Genomic DNA, 26,935 nt, shown 5'->3' with positions numbered 1-26,935 from the left:
CTCTTACTTAAGTGTTTTCCACAAATTCAACCAGAAGTATTCCTGTGCAGTAAGTGCCACTCTTTATAATATTGTTTCCCATTAGCCTCATGCACTGACTTTTGCTTTATTTTTCCTGCTAATTTTCCCTTGTTTAGATGGAGTCATTGCATACTATATAGAAAATTGAAAAAAAAAGCCTAAAATATTCATCTGGGTTGTTCACTTGACTTTGAAAGACATTCTGTGATTTGGAAGAGGTTAGCAAAAGATAATCTTTCTAATAATGCTTGGTTTAAAATAATATTGAAATGAATTTATTTTATTATTCTTACTTGCTTTACCAGAGGTGTTCTTTTTCTCATTTGCATAGCCAGACTATCTTCCAGATTATTGTATTTGCAGCAAATTTACATGCCAACAACATTACAGTGCTTGCTATGATGGCATAGATTCTTGGAACATACTTATTTTGTGAACTGTTACATATCCCCAACTACTTAGATACATAAAATTATATAGAGAGAAATACCTCTGTAATTGAAAAAGTCAGTTACACATTTTAAAAAAATGTGGGGAAGTATAATTTTCTCATTTAAACTATTTTTGTGTCTTTTGTGGGAGTTTTGACAATCTCTGAAGCTTTAATACATACTCTAATAAATTGTTACCTACAATAAGTGGTAATAATAATAAAATGTCTAGCAGTTACTAAAAATAAATTTTAAGTTGTTTTAAAGTATATGGATTTTATCTTGTATAACTAGCCTGAAAAAGTAATGGCTTTAGGGTTGTACAGTGCCTTGCATATAGTGAGGACTCAATAAATATTAAATGAATGCATTGCTGATAGGTAGAACATTGCAGGCATTAATGTTTCTTGTATAGAAGCTTCCTGATTTACTCTCCTAGAGTCAATAATTACTTCTAGTAGAGAGCTGCAATAATGACAAACAATAATGACAAACAATAACTTAGTGTAGGTGATCTCAGCATTTAATAACTGAGCAACACATGTCAGCGTTTAAAGCTAAGGAACCACACTTATGCAAGGGAAAAAAAAGGGGGAAGGGATGAAAAATGAATAAACCAGTGCTTGTGGGTTGCATTTGTATGTCTGAAATAAAACCTGAGCCACTAGGCATAGCAATTCATTCCTTTGTAGTCTACTATGTTTTGGCTTAGTGGAAGAAGCTCAGAAAATTTACTAGTACATATTCTTTCCTTCCTTTATTTTATCTGATTCATGCATTCATTCAACAAATATTTATTGCCAAGCCCTAAACAAGGTGGTGTTCAAGATAAACCTGATCTTTGCCTTCATAGAGGGGAGACAGACAAAGGATTTTTCCTCACATTGATTTTCTCACCAATTCCCAAAGGTATTGGTTTATGGGAGAGAATTTTCACTAACGTTGTAGATCCCACCGTGGAGCAGAACTAAAACATTCTTTCATGATAGACCTGTATTAATCAATGGCATTCTCTGGTCACATTCTTATCTTTCTTCAATAAGGAGACATATTAGAGAAATACATTTCTCTTTCCTTCATAATACATAGTAACTAAGCTCTTTCTTTTTCTATTTATATCATTTTATTTTGAAGTGTGTGATGTATATAAAAGTTATATAGTACATATGTAATTTATAAAACATATTAACAAAATGGGCACTGTCAAGTTATTGTCTGACCCAAGAATAGAAAGTTAGTAACCTTGTTATTCTCATGTGCTCCCATGTCATTCCTCAGCCTCTTACCCCTCTCATTGGGGCAGTCTATGTTTTGAAGTTTAGTACTAATTATTCTCTTAGTATTATTCTTTACTATTTTGCCAATAGCTCGATTTAGCCTGTTTTTAAACACTTTAAATAATGGTGTTATTTTGCAACTCAATTTGAACTCAGTATTTTTTTTCTAAGATTCATCCATTTGGTTAGTTCAGTCATTTCTTCCATTGTAGAGTTCTTATCTGCTGTCCTCTTGGAGGTTGTTCTAGTGTTTGGCAATTACAAACGGTTCTGAGGCAAGCATCCTTATACCTGTCTCCTGACCACCTGCTGCTCCTGCACATGTGCAAGAGTTGGTTTAGAGCTCTTTTTATTTCAAAAACCAGATCAAATCATGTATTTGAGTAGCATCTATTATTTTTGGGGGGTTTCAAATTTTAGATAGTAAAAAAGACATAGTCATCTTACAGAAATTTTATCAACAGTCCTGAGTGAAAATTGTTAAAAAAAAAGAAAGAAAGAAAGAGAAATCTCATGGACATGGACAACAGTGTGATGATGGCTGGGGGCGGGGGGTGATGGAGGAGGTATGAGCGGGGATAAATGGTGATAGATGAAGACTTGACTTGGGGGTGGTGAACAGAAACGTGTTGTAGAATTGGACACATGAAACCTGTATAATTATGTTAACCAATGTCATCCCCATAAAATCATTTGTAAAAAATGGGTAAAGTAGAGGAGACATTTTTCTAGTAGAGCAATTTAATCATCTTGATTGGTTAATCATACTAGATGAATTTCTGGTTTGTTTGTGTTTTTTTTTCAGATAAGTTTCTGTATTCTATTTCATTTTCTTTATATTATTATTTATAAAAATGTTTCTATTACATGCCTCTGGCTATCATTAATTTTAAAAGACAACATAATATGACTAATCAGAGATCATTTTTATGCTAATTCCTACATTCCCCTCCTAGATTCAGTCTTTACTTAATTATAAGGATAGAGATGAAACTCTGATCCTCCTGTGGAAGCAGAGCATCTCACTCATGCTAATAAAAGAGATATGGAGGAAAGAACACATTTCAGAAGTGATTCACTTTGAAAACCAACAACAAATGTAAAATGGATTTTTTGCCCCCCATAAAAACAAAATTTGATTTTTCCCTTTATGCTATCTTACTAATTTTACTTATTTGCCTATGATAAATGTCTGTGATTATATATGTTATATATAATTTTAAAGTATTTGAAATTTAGCTATTTTCATGTAATATGTTTGGATACTTTGGAAAAATTAAAGTACAATTTTACATGCATGTAAAGATTTTTGAATCTACATTTAGGTGCATATCTATAGTTTAGGAAGATAAAGAAATAAATGTCTCTTTTTAATTTTCAAGTGTATCCTTGCTGAAGAATTTACCTGAAGACAAATTAACCAAGATCATTGACTGCTTGGAAGTGGTAAGAAGTTTTAAAGCAAAAAATACATTTTGTTAAGAGATTGTATAATTTAGGCACTCACAGCACTGTAAATGAATAGAAAGGAAACAATGGTAGGTCATGGTCTACAGAGACCGGAAAAGGTTTCTATTGTGAAAACACATTAGACCAGTTTTCAATGAATTACGGGGCTGGGACAGCTTCAGGTGACTAGATTTGCATATGTAAAGTGACATTTGACTTACATATTTTAATCTTTTTAGTATATTTTATAAAACTAATCTGCCTTACTAAAGAAGCATTTGATTTTTTGCCATTAACATCACAATCCCTGACAGAATTTTCATAGCATAAAGGACTCAGTGATGTGTAATTAGGAAATGGAGAAAGATTAAATGGGAGTTTTTGGTGACAGGCTTCTGAATCAGGGCTCTGAAATACTTCATACTTGAAGACTCTAGAGACCATGAAAATACATCAGGAAAAAAAAAAAAAACACCTGCACTTAAGAAGCATTTTATCTCTTTTAATATCTAGGGAGAAAACCTGCATATTGGAATGTGTCCAAAAACTCATATTAAGCGTCACCCAGAGGTTGGTTCTAGTCCAAGATTAGTCAAGTCTTTAGTGAATAATGCTTGTATGACAGGTACCTTGGAGTTTAATGAGATGCAGTATATGAAAACTTCTTCAGACTTGAGACATTAAAATGCAAAGCAAATAACCTTCCCCTAACTTTTTAGGGGGTCAGTTTCATTGAAACCAAAATGAGTTATCTGGAATTCAAAAGAAGGTAAGAATAATTAAGGTGTCACATGCAGACTCTAAGCTTTTATAAAGCTGTTCTCAACAGGAGACAAAAAACAAAACAACCAAAGAAAACAAAACAACCCCCTCCCCAAGTTTGCAACACTGTTGACGTATTCATGCCTCTGTCAATCACAATATACAATGTAAACTAATATCTGTTGAGAAGGAAGCGCTGATCATTTCATCCTTAAGTGTAAGTGACACCAGTAATGTTTCCATTTACAATTCATGGACTCCATCCAGCAGTTTATCAAGGACAGGCCATGATGACACAGTGCCTTGGCCTTGTGTCCCCCAAGGTGTTCACTTATGAAGTCATTTTCAAGAGGACTGCTTGTCCTGCATCTCTTGGGATTTTCTCAGTGTAATATAACCCAATCACAGATGTTGCAAATTAATAATTTATCCTAATTTCTGAGAGTGTTTTTTTTTTTTAAGCTGGAGAGGCCCTGTATTTTTTATTAACTGAGGAAAATCTGGTTTTAATATAATACTAATAGAGTATATTCACCAGCAGGGAATTCTATGCTGACAGCAGATATTAAAATTTAGTATCATTAAAAATAAATGGTAAATTAGACATATTTATAGCAGCCACAGGCAACAGCTCCTGAATATATGGATGAGGGGGGCTCAAATCCAGTATTAATTAACACACAATTCGAGTTTGGTATTCTCATCTTTTAAAACACCCTAGAAGGCTTTATTATAGCTCCGCATTGACAGACAGCAGCATAGTTTATAAAGAGCTCTTTATTCATACCTGGCAAACAAATGTCACTCTGTAACAGGTGAAAATTCTCAGATGCGGAAAGGGATTAACAAGGGAGTAATGGGATCTATGTAGCTCTAAAAAAAGCACATTGTTTACCAGAATAGGTTGGACTGATGACCCATCAACAGGGTCCTGACAACAGCCAGTCACTAGTGCTAGGACCAGCTGTCCCCAAACTGGCTCTATAATCTTTGCGAAAAACAGGCTGCATCTGGCATGTTGATTTGGAAGTTTTTAAATTTTTGTGCAGGGACGGGGAAGGAGGATCAGTGCTTCCCATCACCAAGCAATTGACCTGACGTGTTTGTTTGTCAAGACTTTGACTGTTGAACTCCTAGACCAAATGGCCCCAATTGTGTAGTGTTCCAGTAGCATCTCTTGCTTTAGCTTAAATCACCCAGAACATTCAGCCCTAGAGTCAGTCAGACATTGCCTATACGCTTCTCTTCAGGTTCTGATGTGAAAAGGAAAGTGGGAGAAGTACCAACATAATCACTAGTATGCTTTAAGAGTTAACTAAAAAACATCATAAAACATGATACAGATTCGGAAAGCAGTGTAATTATTAATGATAATGAAAATGATAATGTAACTTCTGCACCTGGCAGTTTGTACAGCGTGGAAGACAAAGAGTGGGAGGAGTTTCTGATCCTCCACATGGTGATCCATCCAGGGAGCATGAGAGTTGACTCTGGTTGATGGAAAAGCCACCTCTTTGTTACAGAGCTCTGGTATTTGACTCAGTGACCCTCTGCACTACAACTCTGACATTCAATCTTCCAGGAAACTGGAAGTGTGGTGGCAGTGGAGTGGGGATGGGGTATATGGAATGTCCTCGTCCTTACTCAGATCACCCATGGTGCTGCTTAGAAGACAGATTTCTTGGTACCACCTCACACTTACTGAATCAGAAATTTGGGTAGAGTAGGGGCCCAGAAATCCTTATTTTAACTCTGCAAGTCTTGACTGACCTTGTGGTGGCACAGTGGATAGAGCGTCAACCTGGGACACAGAGGACCCAGGTTCGAAATCCTGAGGCCGCCAGCTTGAACGTGGGCTCATCTGGTTTGAGCAAGGCTCACCAGCTTGAGCCCAAGGTCGCTGACTTGAGCAAAGGGTCACGTGGTCTGCTGTAGCCCCCCAGTCCAGGTACATAGGAGAGAACAATCAATGAGCAACTAAGGTGCTGCAACAAAGAACTGATGTTTCTCATCTCTCTCTTCCTGTCTGTCTGTCCCTATCTGTCCCTCTCTCTGTCTCTGTCACCAAATAAATAAATAAGTAAAATAACTATGCAAGTCTTATGCTTGCTTATTAAAATCAAAGAAGCACTAGCTTAAAGTTATGCACAGGATACATTTAGAGTTTGCCACAGTCTGCCTCTTCATTCAGGAATTTTCCTTTTTATAATCATTTTTTAAAAGTCTAGTCTTCCTTATTGTTCCTGCTAACACTTGCATAATCCAGAGGGTTTTCTCACTTTAATGATTACATCCAGAGCTATAAGAAAGTTGAGACAGTTACAGATTTTGCCGCAGTTTATGGTCCATTTAGTTACAGGTGGGGCAGCTAGGTGTTGCAGAAAGTTTACTTGTCCAAGGTCCAAAGATTAGGGTTTGTGGTCAAGCCTCTGTCACTAGCAATTGTCAGTTAATTGTGGTGGGCCCACTAGGGTCTTCTTTTTTACAAAAACAAGAGGGTGATGGGCCACATCTGTGTGGGTTCTTTCAGTCTGTTAACTACAGAATTTAGTTGGCTTGTGCAAGTCAGAGGGATTTCTGTAGGTTTTCATTTTGTAGACTCGGGTTCCTGACATTAAGCAATCAGGTACTAAATTATGATCGCTAGGGTCTACTTCTCTAGGTGTGCTTGTTTTAAAATTGCTAAGGTGTTTTAACTATTATCCTTGTTGAAACAAAAAAATTGCTGATAACCACCCAAATAACTGTATACAGTTTCTTAAGCATCCAACCTGGATGCAAAGTCACATAGTACAGGGGGGGGTGGGGTATGTCTGTGTCCTACATCTGATTGTATATCATCAATAATTGTTTCTAGCCACACTCTAAAGGAAACCTGTAACTTCTGTGTCTCTGCCCTTCATTACCTTGGGTTTTTTCTTCTGGTTTTATATAGGTTATTTTGCTTTGTTTTGTTTTGTTTTTTACAGGCACTCAGGCCTTAGCATTTTGCTAGACTATCACAAAATGAGCATTTTTTTTTACATAGAAAAATATTTTTATCTTTAGCTGTTGCTGCTTGTATAATTTTCTTCTGCCCTCTGCCTCTCAGTCTGTCCTAGAATTAGTTCCTTCCTTTTTCCTCTTGTAATACCCTCAGTAAGTACTTTCTGGATTTCTAGAATCTTCTTCTAAAACATCTTATTCAGATTGTGGGACACATTAGTGGGTCATAAAACCAATTTAGAGGAACATTGTTTTTAAATATCAGTGTAATAAGGATAAATATTATTTTGAAAAATGTTTTAGTTTTATTCGAATGTCTGTATGTGTGTGTGCTTGCATGTATCTGGGTGTGCATGTAAAATGGATTTCTGACTGTAGGTCAGAGTGAGAAATGTCTGAAAACCACTGCTTTGTAGGATAGCGTCTATGCTTCTTGGTCCTCCAAGGACCCCTTTGCAATGTTACCACACTGTTTGCATTTCTCTTTTTGGCCTTGGTGACCACCCTGGCTGGACTGGCTGCCCTCCCCGCTTGACAAACACTGACCAGTTTAGCATCATAGCCAGTACTTACCACTATATATTTTTGGTCTGACCTACATCCATGGTCTTTTCTGATCTATGAAGTTACTGTCAACATACTGGGAGGTATTATTTATCTTCCTCCCATGATTTTGGGTGACCAAGAATCAACCCTGGGAAAAGTACTGCTAGGAAGGTTGTCTCTTGAGAGACAACAAACTGCTCCTCAGTGTTCTCTTTCAAGGGTTTTCCTTTTAGCTAATTAGACTGACAGGAAGTCAAGCTGTGCGTCCTCTCATGCCAGAAAGTCTTTATAATAATTGAAGAACACCTAAGAACACTTCAGAAATTCTGCATGTTCCGCTGCTCCAAGTGGGTATGGTGACCGACACTGAGATGGGGACAGAAGAGACTGGAGAGTTCCCTGAGACAGGAACGTCCACCACGACGCCAGCGTTTTAGTGAAGAGGACTGGACATTAGCTGTGTAGTGAAGATACTGGACTGCAGTGTGTGGTCACTCCCTTAACCTCCAAGGGTCATAACCATCTCACCTATAAAACCTAGCATGGATATAGCAAAGGCTTGTGATAAAGCTAAAATGAGAAAGATTAAAAAATCGGCATATGCAGACTGATGAAGAAAACTCAGAATAATTATTTTCCAACTAAAAAAGAAGTTTGTCGTTTGCTTACATAAAATCTGTACAAGGAAGATGGTCCCTGTTGGATCCAAAGAGTTATTCAGAAATCCAAGCCATTGTTTTCCAAGAGCTCTCGGCCTTGTCTTTTTTTTTTTAATTTATTTATTTCTTTATTCAGTTTAGAGAAGAGAGAGAGAGAGAGAGAGAGAGAGAGAGAGAGAGAGAAGAGGGGCAAGAAGCAGGAAGCATCAACTCCCACACATGCCTTGACCAGGCAAGCCCAGGGTTTTGAACCAACGGGTGACCTCAGCATTCCAGGTCGAAGCTTGATCCACTGTGCCACCACAGGTCAGGCAAGGGCCATGTCTTTATGATTGAGGCAAAAGTATGAAGACACGTACCTGAAACGAACGGTTCATGGGCCTGGCATGGAGGAGGCACACATCACTTCTGTGCAGATTCTTTTAGCTAGGGTTTGATCACATGGCCACAGCAGGGCCCTGAGAAGTATGATTTACTGTGGAAGATTGTGATGACCCACTCGTGGCCTCTTTCATAAAAATTAACAGTCACCAGGTGCTTGATATGTACCAAATGTGCCACCAGGTGCTTGAGAAGCAATGTCTCACCTAGTTCTCAAACAACATGAAGCTGGTAGGTTATACAATCTTAATTTTACAGAAAGAGAAACTGAGATCCAGGAGATTTAAGTAACAGCTCAGCAAACCATTGTTATTCTCCTTAATGTGGCAAACATTGAGTTTTACTATGTTTCAGTTACTTTTAATGCTTTAAAGAAACTATTGTGTCTAATTGGCTTATTGTGGTAGATAGAATAGGCCCCCTCTAAATGTCCAGACACCTATCTCTGGATTGTCGGAATATGTTATGTTACATAGCAATAGGGACTTGACTGATGTAATCAAGGTTCTGGACCTTAAAATAAGATTATCCTGGATTATCTAGATAGGCCAAATATAATTACGTGAGCCCTTGAAAACCAAGAATTTTCTTTGGCTGGAGTCAGAGGTGCAGCACAAGCGGAAGTCAGAGAGATTCCAAGTGGAGGAAGGAGTCCACGTGCTGTTGCTGGTTCTGAAGTGTAGGGGACTTTGTGTAAGGACTGGATGGAGAAGCCTCTGGGATGCCAGCCAGCATGGATGTGGGACCTTATCCTACAACCACAAGGAACTGAATTCTGCCAACAACCCGACTCAGTTTGGAAGCAGACCTTTCCCCAGAGCCTCCAGAATGGAGCAGGCACAGCCTGGCTGACACCTTGAGTTTAGTCTTGAGAGACCAATGAAGAAATCCTGTTGAGCCACACTGAGCTTTGATTGTCCAACACACAGACACAGTTTAAGGGTGTTGTTTTGAGTCACTAAGTGTGCGGTTATCTGTTTCAGCAGCCATAGAAAACCAAGGTGCTTCTCTTCTCTCAATCTCTGAAGGTAAATGTTCTTATTTGAACTTCATGGATTGATGGACGTGAAATTCACAGCAGAACTAGGATTTGAATCTAGATCTGTTTGAGTTCAAATATTTTTCCCCTAGGACATTCCGTTCATGAGAGTTTGAAAGGTATTGTCAAATGCATATAGCACTATGTGAATAAAAGGTATGTTCATTACTATTAGCAGTGATGTTGATTCCGTGATTGTAAATAGGTTTTCAGAGTAAATGACCAAAAAACGAAATTGAAACACAGTAGACCCAATAGTTTGTTTGCATTTTACTGTCAAGTCTAAAAGAAAAATAAGAGACAGCTATTATGTGGTTAATTGTTCCTTTAAAAAAATTAAACAAGCCCGTTTTTGCTTGTAGAAATGATTAAGAGATCCATTTTAGTTCTGTGACTTTGAGACAAAAATCACATTAAAGCAAAGTAGGGGTAGACAGTTTAATCCATCTTTAATCTTCTCTGGGAGACTGAATTGCTCTTTCGGTCTGGCAGGTGGATGAATGACTTTTCTCTGCTCAAGAATTCTTTGGTTATACCCACATATACCAGGAAAGCAAGGAAACAAGCGACAGTTTGAGATTTCCTAAGGAGAAACCTGCATCGAAAAACAGAATTTACATGGAAAAAGTCTAATGTCAGCCTTTCGTAACGATAAATCTTTGGAACAAATTCATGTGAAAGAGCTATGTTCTGTTTATACAGAATTTTCCTAGCTTTTGCTCTTCAAGGAATTAGAAGTGGAAGCGGATATTCCTAATACCCATTGGGGATCATTTTTTCAGTTTATTAATTATTTGTTGTTCTTAAACTCTGTAGACGGTTTCAGACTGTGGAAGGTCACTAAACAGTTTTTACGTAGGTTGTGTAGGCGAAGCCCACCTGTATGTCAGTGATGCTTCTCTGCTCACATTTGTCTTCATGTCTTCAGTCTCTATGCCTGAAATCCAGTACTCCAGGTGATTTTCTTTCTGTGAAAGATAAACATAAATGCAGACAATAAAGCAAAAATCTCTTTTTTTCCCCCACAGTTTACTACTGTAGTTTAAAAAAATAAGAAACAGGTGTGGAATGTTCATTTCAAAGACACGAGGAGTTCTGTTTCATTGATGTCTTCATTGGTACATCTCCAACTGGCTCTAACCTATTCTTTTCCCTCTCATCCCAACAGGAATACTATGACAAAGGAGATTACATTATACGAGAGGGCGAGGAAGGAAGTACTTTTTTCATTTTAGCCAAAGGAACGGTAAATATTAATTATAGCTCACTTTAACTATATCAGAAAGCCTTCTCAAATCATTTTGCCACAAATGCGGCAGTGCTCTGCATTGCAGCGTAAGAAGTCCGCTGCACTGAATGGGTGAAGGAGTTTCTGCACAGAAGAGTCCTGTGGGGTGAGGTTGAGCACTGATTTGGGAGTATAGGAACTCTGATGCATTTCAGCGGAGACAGTAACTTCCCAGTGACCGTAGCAGGTCACCTGATTATCTTTGGACCGCATTTCATTGTGTGTAATGTGAGATTGTTTCTAAGGTCCTGTCTAGCTATGAGTATGTGATTTGCAATCAGCTGAAGGGTCCAAGACTAGGGCTAGAACATTTTCCAGTCCAGCAGATATGACCAGCAGGAGGTGGAGGAGAGTGAACTCAACAGTGGAGGACAGCGATGACCAGGCATCAAGCTAGAGAACAATCTGTCTCAGGACTTCAGTTCATACACAATAGCTTAAATTGACTTAGAAGTGATGAAAATTTTATACCAATATATGCAATGGATCTTTTTTTATTTCACCTAGATATTGTGTGGATAATGCCAGTGGTTCCTATGTTGACTCTTTACAGTGGTCCTCAGAGATAAAAACATTGTTAAATACTGTAGGAAAGAGTAAAATCTTGACCACTTGTGTCTGTAAACTGTTGGGATTTTACAAATGCTTTTTCTTTCATGGAAAGGTTCATCATCAGAGGGTCAGGCACTGCCCTTTGTAAACTGGTTTGTGATTGAACTTTGGAACTGGGCCGCCAGTGAAATAAAAAAAAAATTAAAAAATGGTTTCAAATCTCAGAAACTCTTCAACACTCAGAACCACTTTTATTATATCTCCCCATCCTGGACCCCATTCTTTGAAATAATCGGGGCTAATAAACAATTTTCAAACGCTTTTTAAAATTGTGACTTAGATAAATACTAATCAGAATTTCTAATCAACATGAAGCAACCCTGTTACCATCCTGAGTTGGAATAATTCTAACCACAAACAAGGACTACTGAAATTTTTGTTAGTCTCTGCCATGGGGGACCTTAAACCTGCCTGGACTGTGGGTCACAATGACCTGTAAAGTTTGTGGACCCTTCTCTGCATCCACATATTTCATTCAGTTTTAGAAGCTTCACAGGACTCAGCGAGCCAGTTAGAAACATCAGATTCAGAACTCCTGATACTCAGTGTTATTCTTGATTAATTTGTCAACCCTATTTGGCTTTTTGAAACAAGGTTTCCACAGGACTATTGTTATTTTCTTTGAGTTTTCCTAGAAAAGAGTCACTAGATTCACATATAAAAAATTTAACTTTGGGAGGTGGGATTTGAATGGAGACTCCTCGTCTTACAGAAGATGGAGGCGTGTGATTGTATTAAATCATGGGATTGCTCAGTCCATCCAGACTGTCCTAACTACTGCAGAATTAGTCCTTGTTCAGTCAGGTTTATATAGAGCTGGAAGATCTGGTTGAATAGAGATATGCTCAGATTCTCTTTTTTCTCTTTTCTTTTTAATATTTTGACATAATTTAGGTAAAAGTTACCCAGAGTACAGAGGGCCACGATCAGCCACAACTGATAAAAACACTGCAGAAAGGAGAATACTTTGGAGAAAAAGCTCTTATCAGGTGAGTCCATGATACCATACTAAAATAATTCTTTGCTTGTTTTGTATGTCTAACTACTCCTTTAGAGTGGTCAAATTGAGCTTCCAAATTAATGATAGCCAGTGACCAGGAATTAAACAAAATATGTGAAATATTTTTACATAGAAAATAAGTTAGAAAATCATAAGTTAGCTAGTGAAAATACGGTATTCTATTAGAATTTTTAGTTTAAAAAAAGAGAGAAAGAGATCAAAGGAGTAAAAATCACAACTTTCTCTTAAGAACATGCTTTTATATTTCCAGGGCTTGAAATGTTACCTTTTTTTCCTCTTTTTCAAATAACATTATATCATGACTTTATATATTTTCAGCTCATTTTACAAGTTTAGAAACAACTTAATATATTTGAAATTTTTACCTGTACCTTATGTCTTTTGAGGTATGAATTTATTTGGTTGATATAACTTTTCGAAACCTTAAATTATATAAATTTATTTTACTTTTTAATTGAATTTATTGGGGTGAAACTGGTTAACGTAATTATACAGGTTTCATATGCCCAATTCTATAACACATGTTTGTACATCCCATATTATGTGTTTATCTCCCTCCCCAATCTAACTTATGGAAGAAATATTTATAAAGGTTAATCAAGTGGTTCAGGGAGATACTTTCTACTTCCTGGAACTAAGAAAACCTCAAGTCTGAAGAATTACATTTTTGTAAATGTAAATAACTTTATAAAAGATCAATTTAAAATTTTGAGAAACACCTTTTTTGGGGAGTTGCACTTGTTTTTGAATGAATACCTGAAATTAGTTAAGAAATTCCTTAAAATTTATGCTATTACTAAATGCTTTCATTTTACAAAATAAATAAAATAAAATCATATGCTTATAAAAAGGAGCATTTCTCTTTATTTATTGTCCTCTAGCTTTTGTCTAGAAAGCTCCAACTCTGCTGATTTGTATGTCAGGATTATATGGGACAGAACAAAAAAAAAAGTGTTTATAAATTAATATCTGAAGACAAATTTTATTTAAAAATCATAAGGTTGTTCTTTTTTAAAGAAAATTCAACATTAAATTTAATGTTATGGCTACTATGTAAACAATTCAAAAATTATATTTAAAGAGTTTTTCCTTCCTATTTTCTGCTGGTAATGAACATATTTCAATAATAGAGAAATTGTCCTTTGTCGTTTGCTTACTTGTGACAGAATAGGATAGATTCGTGTAATATCATTATGTAATATTATTATTTCAGCTTTCAATGTATTGGTTCATAACATTTACAGATCATTCTTCTCATATATCCAAGCTAAACAATTAAAGTTTAAAAGTCCGGAGAACTTCATAAATGTACTATAGATTCTAAATAGCTTTTGAAAGGAAGTATGCTGTCTTGTTTTGCTGGATCTGAAATAATTTGTGCTATATGTTGCAGCTAGACAATTACAGTGTTTTTCCTTGAGAAATGGGAATTTATATTTAATGTAAGCATCCAACTTCCCAAAGCATTTGAAAACATAATGCTAAAATCAACAAGGGGAGTGGGATACATATATTTTGTACATTTTTGTGTATTTTTATACTATCACTTCTTAGGGCCACTGACTGTGACATGATGCTCCTTATAGTCTATATATTTCCATGACTTGACATTAAATAGTCCCAGGAGTTATTTCAGAATTTTATGTGCAAAAATAAATCCATGGTACTTACACAGACCTTATTAAAGAAACATGTATTTACAAACACCTAATACTTATGAAGTGTTTGCAGAGAATATTTCTAGTCAAAACGATGACACTGACGAGTGAAAAGGATGTCATACCTCTTCTTTTTTTGAACTCACAAATCAAATAGGTGGCTCACATCCAAAATCACATCTATACCTATGTATTTATAGATAGGTACAGACATACAAGTTGAGTACAAACTACCTAGCTACCAAATCAAAAGCTAATCAAGCTTAAGTTTTTTCACTGATGCCTTCTAGCAAGGACCCTATAAACTTGGGAGGGACTGTGAGTCATGTCAGAAGATATGCTGATGCCAGCCATGGGAGTAGAGGACTTTGGAATATAGAGATGTGCTGCCAAGGTTTTCTCTGTCCCATTGTTAAAGGAAGAGAAAAGAACCATACTTTGTGTGATGCTACTTTTGATGAAGTTGCTTCAAGCGTTCTCAATATGCCAGCTACTCCAGGCTACCTTAAATGAACTCAGAGCATTGGATGCCATATGAGGGTGCTTTTTTCTCGGTGTCTTTACTTTATAACTAATAGAAGCAGGAAACTAATTTAATAAAAGTCTCTAAATATATACTTTACCCAGTGTTTGACCCATTGGTATTCATTAGGTTACTAAATTTACCATCATTAGGTTACATGCCGTAATTTATTGTATTGAAGATATCAGTTGTAAGATGCATCATTACATTATATACCCCCAAGAAAGAAAGACATTGCTGTTAACTACACTATGACTCATCATCAGTTGTAAGTCATACTTTTAGAGATTTTAATGGAAGATGGTATACATATTAGATTCCATGAAATGAAAATATTTTAGTGTTATTTCATTAACTGAGTGATAGGCCATTAAAAACACTTTCTTTGGGCTTTGTTCTTGATTGGTTTATAATATTATGTGCATATTTGTCCAATAAATTTCTTTGATCAGTTAATTTCATATTTTGCCTTCCAATTCATTCGGAATTCCCTGTTGATCAGAGAAGAGCTGTTTTATTTTGACAGACACAAGAACAGAATAAGATTTCATGCCTACTTGCAGTCATTGACTCCTCTGCATTCTCTTAGTACATTTATCTTTTTGTCCCTTGAATTTCTTTTATACATAATGTTTATTGGAACATATTTCAAACTGTTTTTTATTTTTGTTTTTTGTGTGTGTGTGTGTTTTTGAAAAGAATGGAGTATAGCTTATGATGTTAAAAAAAGAAAAAACATAGTCTGTGGAAGGTTTAAATGATGATGTTGTATACAAGTAGCAGATTCCCTAATAAAAACAGTTATTTAATTTCTAACTGTTGAAAATTGACTTTCCTGTTTTTGTCTACAGTGAGGATGTCAGATCAGCTAACATTATTGCTGAGGAAAATGATGTCGCATGCCTGGTTATAGATCGAGAGTGAGTACATTGATATTGTTGGGGAAGTCAGGCTACTGTCACCTTTGAAGACTTGGCCTTCTTTTATTGAAGGGCCCATCTGTCTTCTATTCATCACCGCTTAGAAGTGCTGGCAAATCTTCAGCTGCGAGTACATTCTATTAAAATTCATGGGAAGGAACTGGGCCTTCTGAATCTGTCTGTGGTGGTGGCAGATGCTGGCAGACTAAATATTTTGTGTGCAAAGTTTGTACATAAATATTAGCAATAAATTTAGATTCTGCATCTTCCAAAGAAATAAGCTTATTAGTATATATGGATTTTTTCCTACCTAATATAGTGAACAATTTCATAATTTATTTCTAAAATGCTCTAGGCAGTCCAAAAATTTTGCAACCAAACATCTCTCAGACAAAATGTGAAAATTCATTAGCTATATATATTTCCAGAGAAGTTTTAATTTAACACCTGTAGTAATTTGCAAGTGATGTATGTCAATATTAATCTCTAAATATCTTAGGTTATTTTTCAGAATAAGTCTCATTTTGTGTCCTTAACTCACTTCAGATTGTTTTTGAATATGACCCCTTGTATATCTCATTAATCAGTTGAATATTTATTAATTATAATAAAGGAAATTCTAATATACCTAAGCTAGGTCATTCTTTAAGAAAAGTCATAATGTAGTCAAAGAAATAAGTATAGTCATATGAAATATTAACAAAAAATAGTAAAATAACAAGAGGTATTACTAGGGAGTATATAGTTGATCACTGATTACATACAACATTTATTGAACAGAATTGTAGAGATTTAGAGCTGGAAAGAACTTTAGGACATTTAAAAAGTCTGTTTATTCTGGAAGATTTCAAATATTTTAAAAATAAACAGGATGGTTTTATGAACCACATAATGCAAGTTCAACAATGATTTATTAATGCCTTAGTTCATGCTACTTCACCACCCCTCCCTGCCTTCTCCACTCTATTTTCAAGTGAATTACACACATAAAATTATTTCACCTGTAAATCTTAGTAGCATCTCTAAAAACTATTATACATAATGCATGAGCACATTTACTTGCCTAAAAAGTTAACAATATTTCTTACTTATTTATTATTATTTATTGAGGTACAATTGACATAATATATTAGTTTCAGGTATACAACATGATGATTCAATGTACGTCTATATTGAGAACTGATCTCCAGAATAAGCCTACTTAACATCCACACATAGAACAATCTCTCCCTTACAGATAAAAGTGAGTCCACAGTTAGTTAAAAGAATCGCCCAACAGTGCCAACTGCAAGGGAGCAGGGACTTCTGCCCAGGTCTCCCCGTTTCTTCTAGCCATCTTTATATCATGCTGCTATAGTATGTGTTCAGGAAGAGAAGCAATCTGTAGACTATTTCCTTTCCGCTACCTTCTAAAAAGAGTTGAACCTGAACTGCAAGACAGAATACTATGGAAATGTTTTCTCTTCTGACAGATTTTTTGCTTTCAAAAACTCTAAGGATCTACTATATAACTTCTAATAACTATTCTACATATTATGGCAACACTAACATGCGTAAATTGTTGAAAAACAATTTACAAAGCCTTGAATAACCATAGAAATAGTCCTTTATGAGCTTAAGAAGAATGGTAACTATCAGCACAGAGCTTTTAATTTAATTTAATTTTACTCATTTAGAACATTCAACCAAACAGTTGGGACTTTTGAAGAACTCCAAAAATACCTTGAAGGGTATGTGGCAAACCTGAATCGTGATGATGAAAAAAGACATGCAAAGTAAGTGGAGGAATATTTCCCTAAGACAGATAGGATTATAGCAGTTGATGAAGAAGGGGGAGGGGTATGCTTTACTCTTAGAGTAACTTTTAGTGCACCTTCACTAAAAAATTTGGAGGAATTTTTTTAAATCACAAATAGGATACTGTTTACTAGTAGTATGATTGTTTTAGTCTATAAGTCATCAATTCCTTATTTGGGTTGATGAGTAGTAATAATGGTAAGGAGAAATTTCCTGAGAGTCGGCCTTAGAAAAAGGATTCTTTATATTGTCTGGTGTCTTAGCTCCAAAGGACATTAATTCAGAAACAATTCCTGTTGTCCACGGAAACCAAACAGGAATGCCAAGGTGTTAGAGTAGCTCATTCAATCTGGTTTCAGGTCAAAAACTAGCAGTATAGTCAGAATTATTTTAAAATATAATGGAACTATTGCCCAGGGTCATCGTGTGTGTGTGTGTGTGTGTGTGTGTGTGTGTGTAGGAAGGAGTTGGGTAGGGCTTTAAATATAGTAACACTGATGAAAATTTATATTGAATAGAAAAATCTACTTTGTAAAATTAAACTTATTTTAAAATACTTTGCTAAAACATTTTGTGGGGTGAATATTGAAACATATATGCACCAGATAGTACAATCAAAGCTGAAGAGTCAAAAGTTCTAGAAAACTGACATTTGCAAGGATTGTATTTGCAACTTTTATTCCAAAGGCCTTTTGTAATACAACAATTTATGAATATGTAATTCAGAGCAGTAAACCTTATATAAAAGAGAAAAATAGGTTTCCAAATACCAATAGTTGGGTATGAAGTAGGAAATATATTTTTTATGTTTCACAAGTAGTTATTCTGATTCAGTCATGGAAAGCTGCAAGATCTGACAAAAAGAGCAAAGCATGGCACAGTCCTTAGAGTGTCATTCTCTGGTTCAGGCTTATCTCCTCTCACTGACTCTTCTTTTTTAACAACTTTATTGAGATTTATTTTAAATACCACAAAATTTTCTCATTTTTACCTTTCATTCAGTTTGACATTTGTCTGTTTCTTACTGGGTGTGTATTAGTTTTTGTTTGTATAGTCTATAGTTCTTCTCCCCAGATGTGACTGAATCTGACCCTATAAAAGCTAAAATGCTTTTGTGGCAACTGTAGGCAAGAGTGACTCAGAAATAAGATTGTCATAAGAGTGAAAGTTATGTGTGCCATGACCCCTGATTGACTAAGGAGGTGTATGTCACTTCTCTTGAGCAGGAGATCCATGTCTAACCAGAAGCTGTCCAAAGCCCTCTCTCTGGAGATGATTCAGCTGAAGGAGAAGGTGGCCAGATTTTCCTCATCATCCCCATTCCAGAACCTTGAGATTATCACAACACTGGGCGTTGGTGGGTTCGGAAGAGTTGAGCTTGTAAGGGGTTTACGTTTCAAGCATCTGCGAGAAGCCTTTGACTTTTTTGCTTGTTTGTTTTGCTTTATATTCCAGCGTGCCTTGGAGGAGTGTATTGATTGTAATTGTTCTCTTGAATGTTGCTTTGAATTGAGAAAATACCTCTTCAGTCTGCATGTTGTTTATAGTAGCAGGTCTATGTTAGTAAGTAATTTGAAGCTGCCATTTCAAGCTTCTTACATTGCGTCCCTTTGTGAATATTTTTCTTGATGGTAGTTATTGAACAATATACCAAATAAGCATTCCCAACGACTCTGAAACCCTTAAAAATGTATTTCTGACAGCAAAATGTGTCCACATACACGCATGACACATGGACTGTCTATATAGGAAAAACAACAATATGTTCTGTGCATGTGCCATAGAAACAAAATTTTCAATAATCTTTTCAACAACTTTACTACCACATCTGTCTTTGGCTTTTATTACTCTAATTTTGGGTTGCTCAAAGTTTTCTGTCAGAATAAAAAGAAAAGATGACTGCAAGGGATGTTTGTCAAGCAAGCAGCCTTGTGTAGTGTTGATCGGACAGCTGGGAACACATGCCTGATGTCAGCTGCCTCTTCCACATTGCCACCTCTCTGAGCTTTCAGACCAGCCTCCAAGGAGCAGCAGATCGGGATTGTCAGACCATGTGCTCTGAGGAAACCGTAGAATGGAGATCTGTGACCTGATTAGACACAAATGGCTCTGAACCCCTGGCAATTTCCAAGCCCTTCTCTGCCTAGCAGATTTTTAATAATTTTCTGTACATTAGCCTCCAGGAACTATGTTGACACTTCCAGTTGTTGGATAGCCCTGGGCACAAGCAGATCTGAAATGGTGCCAGAGGACTCTGGATAGTACACTTCACACCCAGTCAATACTTCATCTCTGATGAGGGAGGGGGAAGAAACGATTCCTTAATAGGCCAATAAATATTTGTAGTGTCTCTATGCCATATGGAGAGAAGAGAGCAATATTGATCTGTAGTGATATTGTTCACCAAAGATCTTGACAAAAGGACTGAATTAACAATGCCAAGATCTGTTTTTTTCTATAGTTAGATAATTATAATTGAAACAATAGTTTCACCATTATTTTAAGTCATAGGCAGCACTAATGGTAAATGTGAGAAAAACAAGGTATGCAACCATTTCTGCACAATTTTATTACCTGTCAAATATAATCAGCTTATGGAGTTTTAAGCCTATCTGAATAAATCCCCATTAATTTTTTTAAAAATTTCCTTTTAAGGGAAATTTCTGTTTGTCCATCTAGAGCAGTGCTTAACAATAGAACTTTCGGCATTGATGACATGTTTTGTGTCTGCGCTGTCCAATAGGGTCACCACTTGCTAGAGGGGGTGGTTCAGCTTTTGAAATGTGGCTAGTGCAACTAAGGAACTGAATTTGATTTTTAATTAATTTAAATTAAATAACTTCATACGACTAGTGACATTGAATAGTGCCAATATAGATTTTGATATAGATGTTTTGTTTTGAAAATCAAAGAAGAACACTTTTTAGCAATTCTGTTCCAAGCTTTTCATGTCACCTTCAAAATTGAATAGCTTTCTAAACATTAAATCTTCTAATAAGAGTTTTTCATTTTTTGTTTCAATACAAACATTTTAGAACCATGTTCCAGATATGTGAACTTTTTCGGAAGTTACAATGAAGGGGGAGTGTGTACCCCTGAATTAAACTGTTCCCAGAGGGATAAGTGACTGAAACTTACATACTTTTATAATGTGAAAACATTTTAACTCTCATTAGTTAACATGTTTTATATAGATGTTGTCGATCTTTCCTCATAAGTGAATTTTGAGGGATATTTTTCTTCTTACGTAGGTTAAAGTAAAAAATGAGAATGTTGCTTTTGCTATGAAGTGCATAAGGAAGAAGCACATAGTTGACACAAAGCAACAGGAGCACGTCTACTCAGAAAAGAGGATTCTGGAAGAGTTGTGTTCTCCCTTTGTTGTGAAGTAAGTCGACATTTGGCTTCCAGAACTTGGGATTTCTTGGCTTCGAGGAAATGTGTGTTTCTCTGCAAGAGGATAGATAGAGGAGGAAGAGGCCCCACTCTTAACTCCCACCCCAGTCACAGCAACAGTGTTTGAGATTTGGAGTCAAGCACCCAGATCTTTTTATTTTTGAGTAAATGTCAGGGAAGTGTGTGTGTGTGTGTGTGTGTGTGTGTGTGTGTGTGTGTGTGTAAAATTAAGTGAAATAATTTGGATTGATTATTTAATCCAGACCTGATTCAGAATTTTAGAAGCAAGAATTCATTGGAAACTCCTTAGGGAGTGTGCTGCTGTTGAATTTCTGCTAGAAGTGGCATTTGGGCACATGTAGGTGGTCAAGGAGCAGCAGACTGTGGTTCTCCCTGTGCCTAGTGCTGGAAGTTCCATTTAATAGCCTTTGTTCTAGCTGTCGCTATCACCATAGTTTGGAAGAGAACGTTGTTATTCTAGTCCATGGCTGTCTTTACTTGTAAATTCATGGTTTAGTAGTATAAGCCAGTTTTTCATATACAGTTTTAATGAAGCTTTAGTGATTTCTGGGTAATATAAGGTGTCCTTTCAAGGAATAGAATTTATACTTTTTGATCAAATGCCTTGCAAGAATCATCCTGTTAATCCATGTTTCCGTGTTTTTTTTAAAATATAAAAGAAGTGTGAATCCCAGCAATGCTGGAAATAGGGTCATTCAATTATCTTTATATTAACTATGTTCCCAAAATACATCCTTCCTTCTTTTTAACCAGTATCTCATTAACAGGCTATGATGAATAGCTGCAGTGCATGGATAGGTTTTATTCATTTTCTTTTTTTTTTTTTTTTCTTAGAGATCTATAGAGAGAGTCAGAGAGAGGGACAGACAGAAAGGGAGAGAGATTAAAAGGGTCAATTCTTTGTTGAAGCTCCTAGGTTGTTCAGTGATTGCTTTCTCATATGTGCCTTGACGGGGGCGGGGGGAGGCCTACAGCAGAGCGAGTGACCCCTTGCTCAAGCCAGCGACCTTGGGCGCAAGCTGGTGAGCCTTGCTCAAACCAGATGAGCCCACACTCAAGCTGGTGACTTCTGGGTTTTGAATCTGGGTCTTCTGTGTTCCGGTTTGATGATCTATTGCACCACTCCCTGGTCAGGCTTATTTATTTTCTTATTTCCAGCTTTTTTTGAAGTTCTTAGAATATAATAGGGTAGTAATAATATTAAGAATAAATATTAATGACATTTATTGAGAAATTAACGTGTCAGACACTCTTCTCAGCAATATATATATATATAAGTTATAGTTATATATAACATATAGATAGAAGTATATATTAAGTTAATATATAACCAATAACATCAATATCTGCTTAGTACATAATAAAATGAATATATATATTTATTTGATCTTCATAATAGAACAGTGAGGTCAATGGCATGATTGTCTTCATTGAAGAAGAACAATAAGAAAAGTGAGATCCTACAGTTAATAAATGACTGATGAGGGATTCAGGCCTGGGCAGCTGGTTTCAGACCCCATGCTGAACCACTGGACCAGGCTGTCTTTGCTGTCTGTACATAATATGGCTGCTCTACTGTCTGCTGTGCCTGGGCATGGTGCTGGAGAGAAAAACAAGTCTTTTGATTAAGACCCAGAGACTTCTTTCACCTAATGTGAAAATACGGTACCCTGCCCAGTTCCCACAGCAGGACTGAGGCTGTCATTCCTCCAGATTCTGGGTGTGCTATCAACTGAGGACTCGGACTCCGTCCCTCCGGGGCCATTGCTCTTAAGTGAAGAGAATGCCCTTGCCCAAGATCATACTCTCCCTCCAGGTACATCCTGCATCCCATGATGGCAGAACTTCTCGAAGCTGAGGTTTTTGTTGAAACTATATTATAGCCCAGCTTTCCCCCCTAACTCCATCGGTTTCTTCCTCCTCAATGGCTGCTGTTCCCAAGTACACTCTCCACTGAACTCCTTACAAACCTCTGTCTCAGAGTCTGTTTCCTGAGCCCAACTAGAGGGCATAAGTCATGAGTAGGAAGAACTGCTGTGCAAGACAGGTCTTAAGAGAGATATATGCAAGGGTCATGGGGTTTGTGAGGAAGGAGAGGGGGTGGGGTAGTGAGCTGCTTTATCAGGAAGGTGGCTCCTGAGCTTGGCCTTGAGGAATGGACAACACATTTACAGTGAAACTGAAAGTAGGAAGTTGTCTGTGGGTAGAGGGAAGACAGCCTAAGTAAAGGGACCAACGTGAGCAAAAGCAAGGCAGTAGGAGAGACCAAGAGTGCTCAGGTGGAAGTGAGCAAAAGCTAGGCAGTAGGAGAGACCAAGAGTGCTCAGGTGGAAGTGAGCAAAAGCTAGGCAGTAGGAAAGACCAAGAGTGCTCAGGTGGAAGTGAGCAAAAGCTAGGCAGTAGGAAAGACCAAGAGTGCTCAGGTGGACGTGAGCAAAAGCTAGGCAGTAGGAAAGACCAAGAGTGCTCAGGTGGACGTGAGCAAAAGCTAGGCAGTAGGAAAGACCAAGAGTGCTCAGGTGGACGTGAGCAAAAGCTAGGCAGTAGGAAAGACCAAGAGTGCTCAGGTGGACGTGAGCAAAAGCTAGGCAGTAGGAAAGACCAAGAGTGCTCAGGTGGAAGCTCGTGCAGCTAGGCAGTAGGAAAGACCAAGAGTGCTCAGGTGGAAGTGAGCAAAAGCTAGGCAGTAGGAAAGACCAAGAGTGCTCAGGTGGAAGTGAGCAAAAGCTAGGCAGTAGGAAAGACCAAGAGTGCTCAGGTGTAAGTGAGCAAAAGCTAGGCAGTAGGAGAGACCAAGAGTGCTCAGGTGGAAGTGAGCAAAAGCTAGGCAGTAGGAAAGACCAAGAGTGCTCAGGTGTAAGTGAGCAAAAGCTAGGCAGTAGGAAAGACCAAGAGTGCTCAGGTGGAAGTGAGCAAAAGCTAGGCAGTAGGAGAGACCAAGAGTGCTCAGGTGGAAGTGAGCAAAAGCTAGGCAGTAGGAGAGACCAAGAGTGCTCAGGTGGAAGTGAGCAAAAGCAAGGCAGTAGGAAAGACCAAAGAGTGCTCAGGTGGAAGCTTGTGCAGCTGTAGGATGTTGGACAGGAGAAGAGGACCGTTGTTCAAAACATTACTGAGCACATGCTTAAAGAACTTCAGCGGGGTTTTAAAACTAGATTGCTAATAATAACCATGTTTTTCTTTCTTCACAGATTGTATCGTACTTTCAAGGACAATAAGTATGTGTACATGCTTCTGGAAGCCTGCTTAGGTGGGGAGCTATGGAGTATATTAAGGGACAGGTAATGAAAAAAGGTTATAAACAATAATATTTGTCTTCTCACAAATGGTCTAAAGGATGCTATATTTATGATCATTGAAAGAAACATGAGGGCGATAGTTAAGATCTGATTCTAAGCAAATATTATCACTTGATAAAGTAGTAATAGTGATATTTTCTTAACCAACATTGCAATCATGTCATAGGCACCCTGTAAAGCTGTGATTGCCATTCCCATATTAGGGATTAAAGAATCTCAGCCTTAGGGACAGTGTGAACTAGCTGTCCATTACAACATGTTTAGTAGAGACAGGTACATATACACCCAGATGCTTCTGATTGTGAATCTCTAGAGGGGAGATGTGTGTGTGTGTGTATGTGTGTGTGTAGGGGTGAAGCCTTTTCTGAAAAACAGAGTAAGATGTCTGCAAAGATTCAACTTTATAAAAATGATAGTTTCCACATAATCAAAAACGTTGCTTTTTGCTGAGCACCACCTATGCACAAGGCTTCATAGTAGACAGTTTGGGATTTTACAATGCAGACTCTCCAAACAATAGAACAGAAAGTATAAACTTTTCCTCCAATAAGTTTTTAGTTTATCTGGGGAGATGGCATATGGAATTTAAAAACATTTCATTATTTAATGTGAAAACTAAATATGACAACGAAGTCAACAATTTGTAATTGAATGCCAGTTGAATGTGGTAGATAGTCAGCTCGGAGGAGAGGCAAGAGGGGAGGGATTTGAACTAAATTCTAGAAGTGACCAGATGTGGAAAGGCAGAGAGGAAAGGAAACCGATGTAAGGTACTGCAGGAATTTTGGACTAGGATTGGGTCTCCTTGTGGATGATAAACAGCAGAATTTGAGTAGAACACAGGGCATCACAAGAGGAGATGGAAAGGTAGGTTTGCCCTAGGTTGTGGGGGTTAACACCAGGCATTTAGACAGTATTACCTGGGCTGGTGGTTCTTAATCCTGACTTCACATGACAGATGTGGGGATCTTTTACAAAGTAAAAATGCTGGGCCCTAATACCAGAGATTAGGATTCAGTTCATCTGAGATAGGGTCCAGTAAAATGATTTTTTAACACTTACCAGGCAATTCTAACATGCATTCATGGTTGAGCATCACACACTTAGGCAATAAACCAGTAAGCATCTGAGTAGAAGGTGAATGTGTTGTGTTAGCAACATATTGTTGGATTGATCTGAGTGGGGAGAACCTGGAAAGAGAAAGAAACCTGCAACAGCCTCGGTATCTTCCATCCTTACTTCACCAGGCAAATCTTATTTAGAAAACCTATTTCTGTTTAGAAAAGGGAATTTGTACTGCCTGTTAGGCACTGTCCCTAATCCTGAAAAAAACAACAACACTTTTAATTAAGTAGTAAACACACTGTACAGACAGGGGTCAGAGGCTCAGACAGCTGAACAACTTACACAGTACACAGTGAGTGGAAGCAGTAGGTGGCAAAGCCAGTCTCTTTCACCCCAAAAGACTCATCTTTTTATTATACCATAAAGCAAATCCCCACCACATTTTAATAATTCAGCATGTAAACATACAATGCTGACAGAGGGCAACTCTGATATCATCAAGGTGCATCAAATAGAAAGGAGTTATGGTTCCATACTTTACAAACCGGAAATGAAAATGATCAATTATGTCATTTTTTAGTTAAGCGATCAATTACAGATGTCTGGTTGAAGCTTGCCAGTGAAATCATTGATTGCATTTTCTCCAGCGTTGCATCTCTCCATAAATGTCAAAAAAAAAACTCTCTAATTTTTCAAATGTAATTACCAGAAACATTGTTTGGATGTGGACATTTTAATTTTAGTGAAGTAATTCTTTGCATTTGGAGTCCCCCTAAACTTCTTTATGATCAACAGTCTAATTCACTGTCAGTATAAAGTATTTTTTAGTGTTGCTGTCCTACAAAATGTTTATGTTGCATAAATACAACAATCAGCACCTAGAACAGATAACAATGACATATTTCCAGAGCATTAAGAGGGAATGTGATTTCATTGCAGAGGCAGCTTTGATGAACCCACCTCCAAGTTCTGCGTTGCTTGTGTGACAGAAGCGTTTGATTACCTGCATCGGCTAGGTATTATCTACAGAGACCTGAAGCCAGAAAACTTAATTCTAGATGCTGAGGGCTATCTGAAATTGGTAAGTGAAATTCTCTTAACTAACAGTATCATACGAGATATTTCCAAACATAAAGTGGTATTATAGTTGCAATTTTAATTTTTGTACACCTGTTATTTCTACATTGGGGGATAGGACCTTTGAAATTGGCAATTATTTGTTTAATAATTTTAACTAGGTTTTAATAGGTTCCTGCTACATGTAGGCACCAACTGTAAGGGATGAGGAAAGATGATTGTGTGGCCCTGCCCGGAGACAGCCACTGTCTGTATAGGGAGAGAAGAAACACATGTGAGTGCTGGTAGATTTTTTTGAAATCTTTTTAGATGATTATAAGGGACAACCAGGATTGTGAATTACAGCACTAGACTATAGGCTTCTGCTCTCTATCTTCGTAATCCTCTAATTCCTAACATAAATCCCTCACATGTTACACTAAAGAAAAATATGCCACAGTCACATAAACTGCTTTCAGTGAGAAACTAGATTAGAACTGAACGGAGAGGCATAAGTTAGGAGAAACCACCGCACTTCAGATTTTAGGAGCAAGCCCCATCAGGATGAGGGACACAGGATGTGGGACACAGGATGCGGGGCCCAGGATGAGGGACCCAGGATGAAGGACACAGGCTGATGGAACACAGGATGAAGGACCCAGGATGAGGGACCCAGGATGCGGGGCCCAGGATGAGGGACCCAGGATGCGGGGCCCAGGATGCGGGACCCAG

The 26,935-nt window shown here is 37.3% G+C and overlaps 1 protein-coding gene across 2 annotated transcripts in view; it reads left to right on the top strand.

Annotated features, from left to right (window-relative positions):
* The window catches only part of PRKG2 (protein kinase cGMP-dependent 2), a 109,313-nt gene that overhangs the window by 43,494 nt on the left and 38,884 nt on the right, over positions 1-26,935 (top strand). For both annotated transcript variants that reach the window (XM_066385714.1, XM_066385713.1), the window contains exons 6-14: positions 3,112-3,175; positions 10,719-10,796; positions 12,345-12,439; positions 15,504-15,572; positions 17,249-17,347; positions 18,596-18,749; positions 20,621-20,757; positions 23,975-24,064; positions 26,087-26,228. In XM_066385714.1, the coding sequence (XP_066241811.1) occupies positions 3,112-3,175; positions 10,719-10,796; positions 12,345-12,439; positions 15,504-15,572; positions 17,249-17,347; positions 18,596-18,749; positions 20,621-20,757; positions 23,975-24,064; positions 26,087-26,228 (928 nt within the window). The remainder of the gene's footprint in view (positions 1-3,111; positions 3,176-10,718; positions 10,797-12,344; positions 12,440-15,503; positions 15,573-17,248; positions 17,348-18,595; positions 18,750-20,620; positions 20,758-23,974; positions 24,065-26,086; positions 26,229-26,935) is intronic.

The sequence above is a fragment of the Saccopteryx leptura genome, chromosome 5 (assembly GCF_036850995.1).
Source record: "Saccopteryx leptura isolate mSacLep1 chromosome 5, mSacLep1_pri_phased_curated, whole genome shotgun sequence".
In the NCBI taxonomy this organism is placed as follows: Eukaryota; Metazoa; Chordata; class Mammalia; order Chiroptera; family Emballonuridae; genus Saccopteryx; species Saccopteryx leptura.
This window is presented reverse-complemented; position numbering and strand designations above follow the sequence as displayed.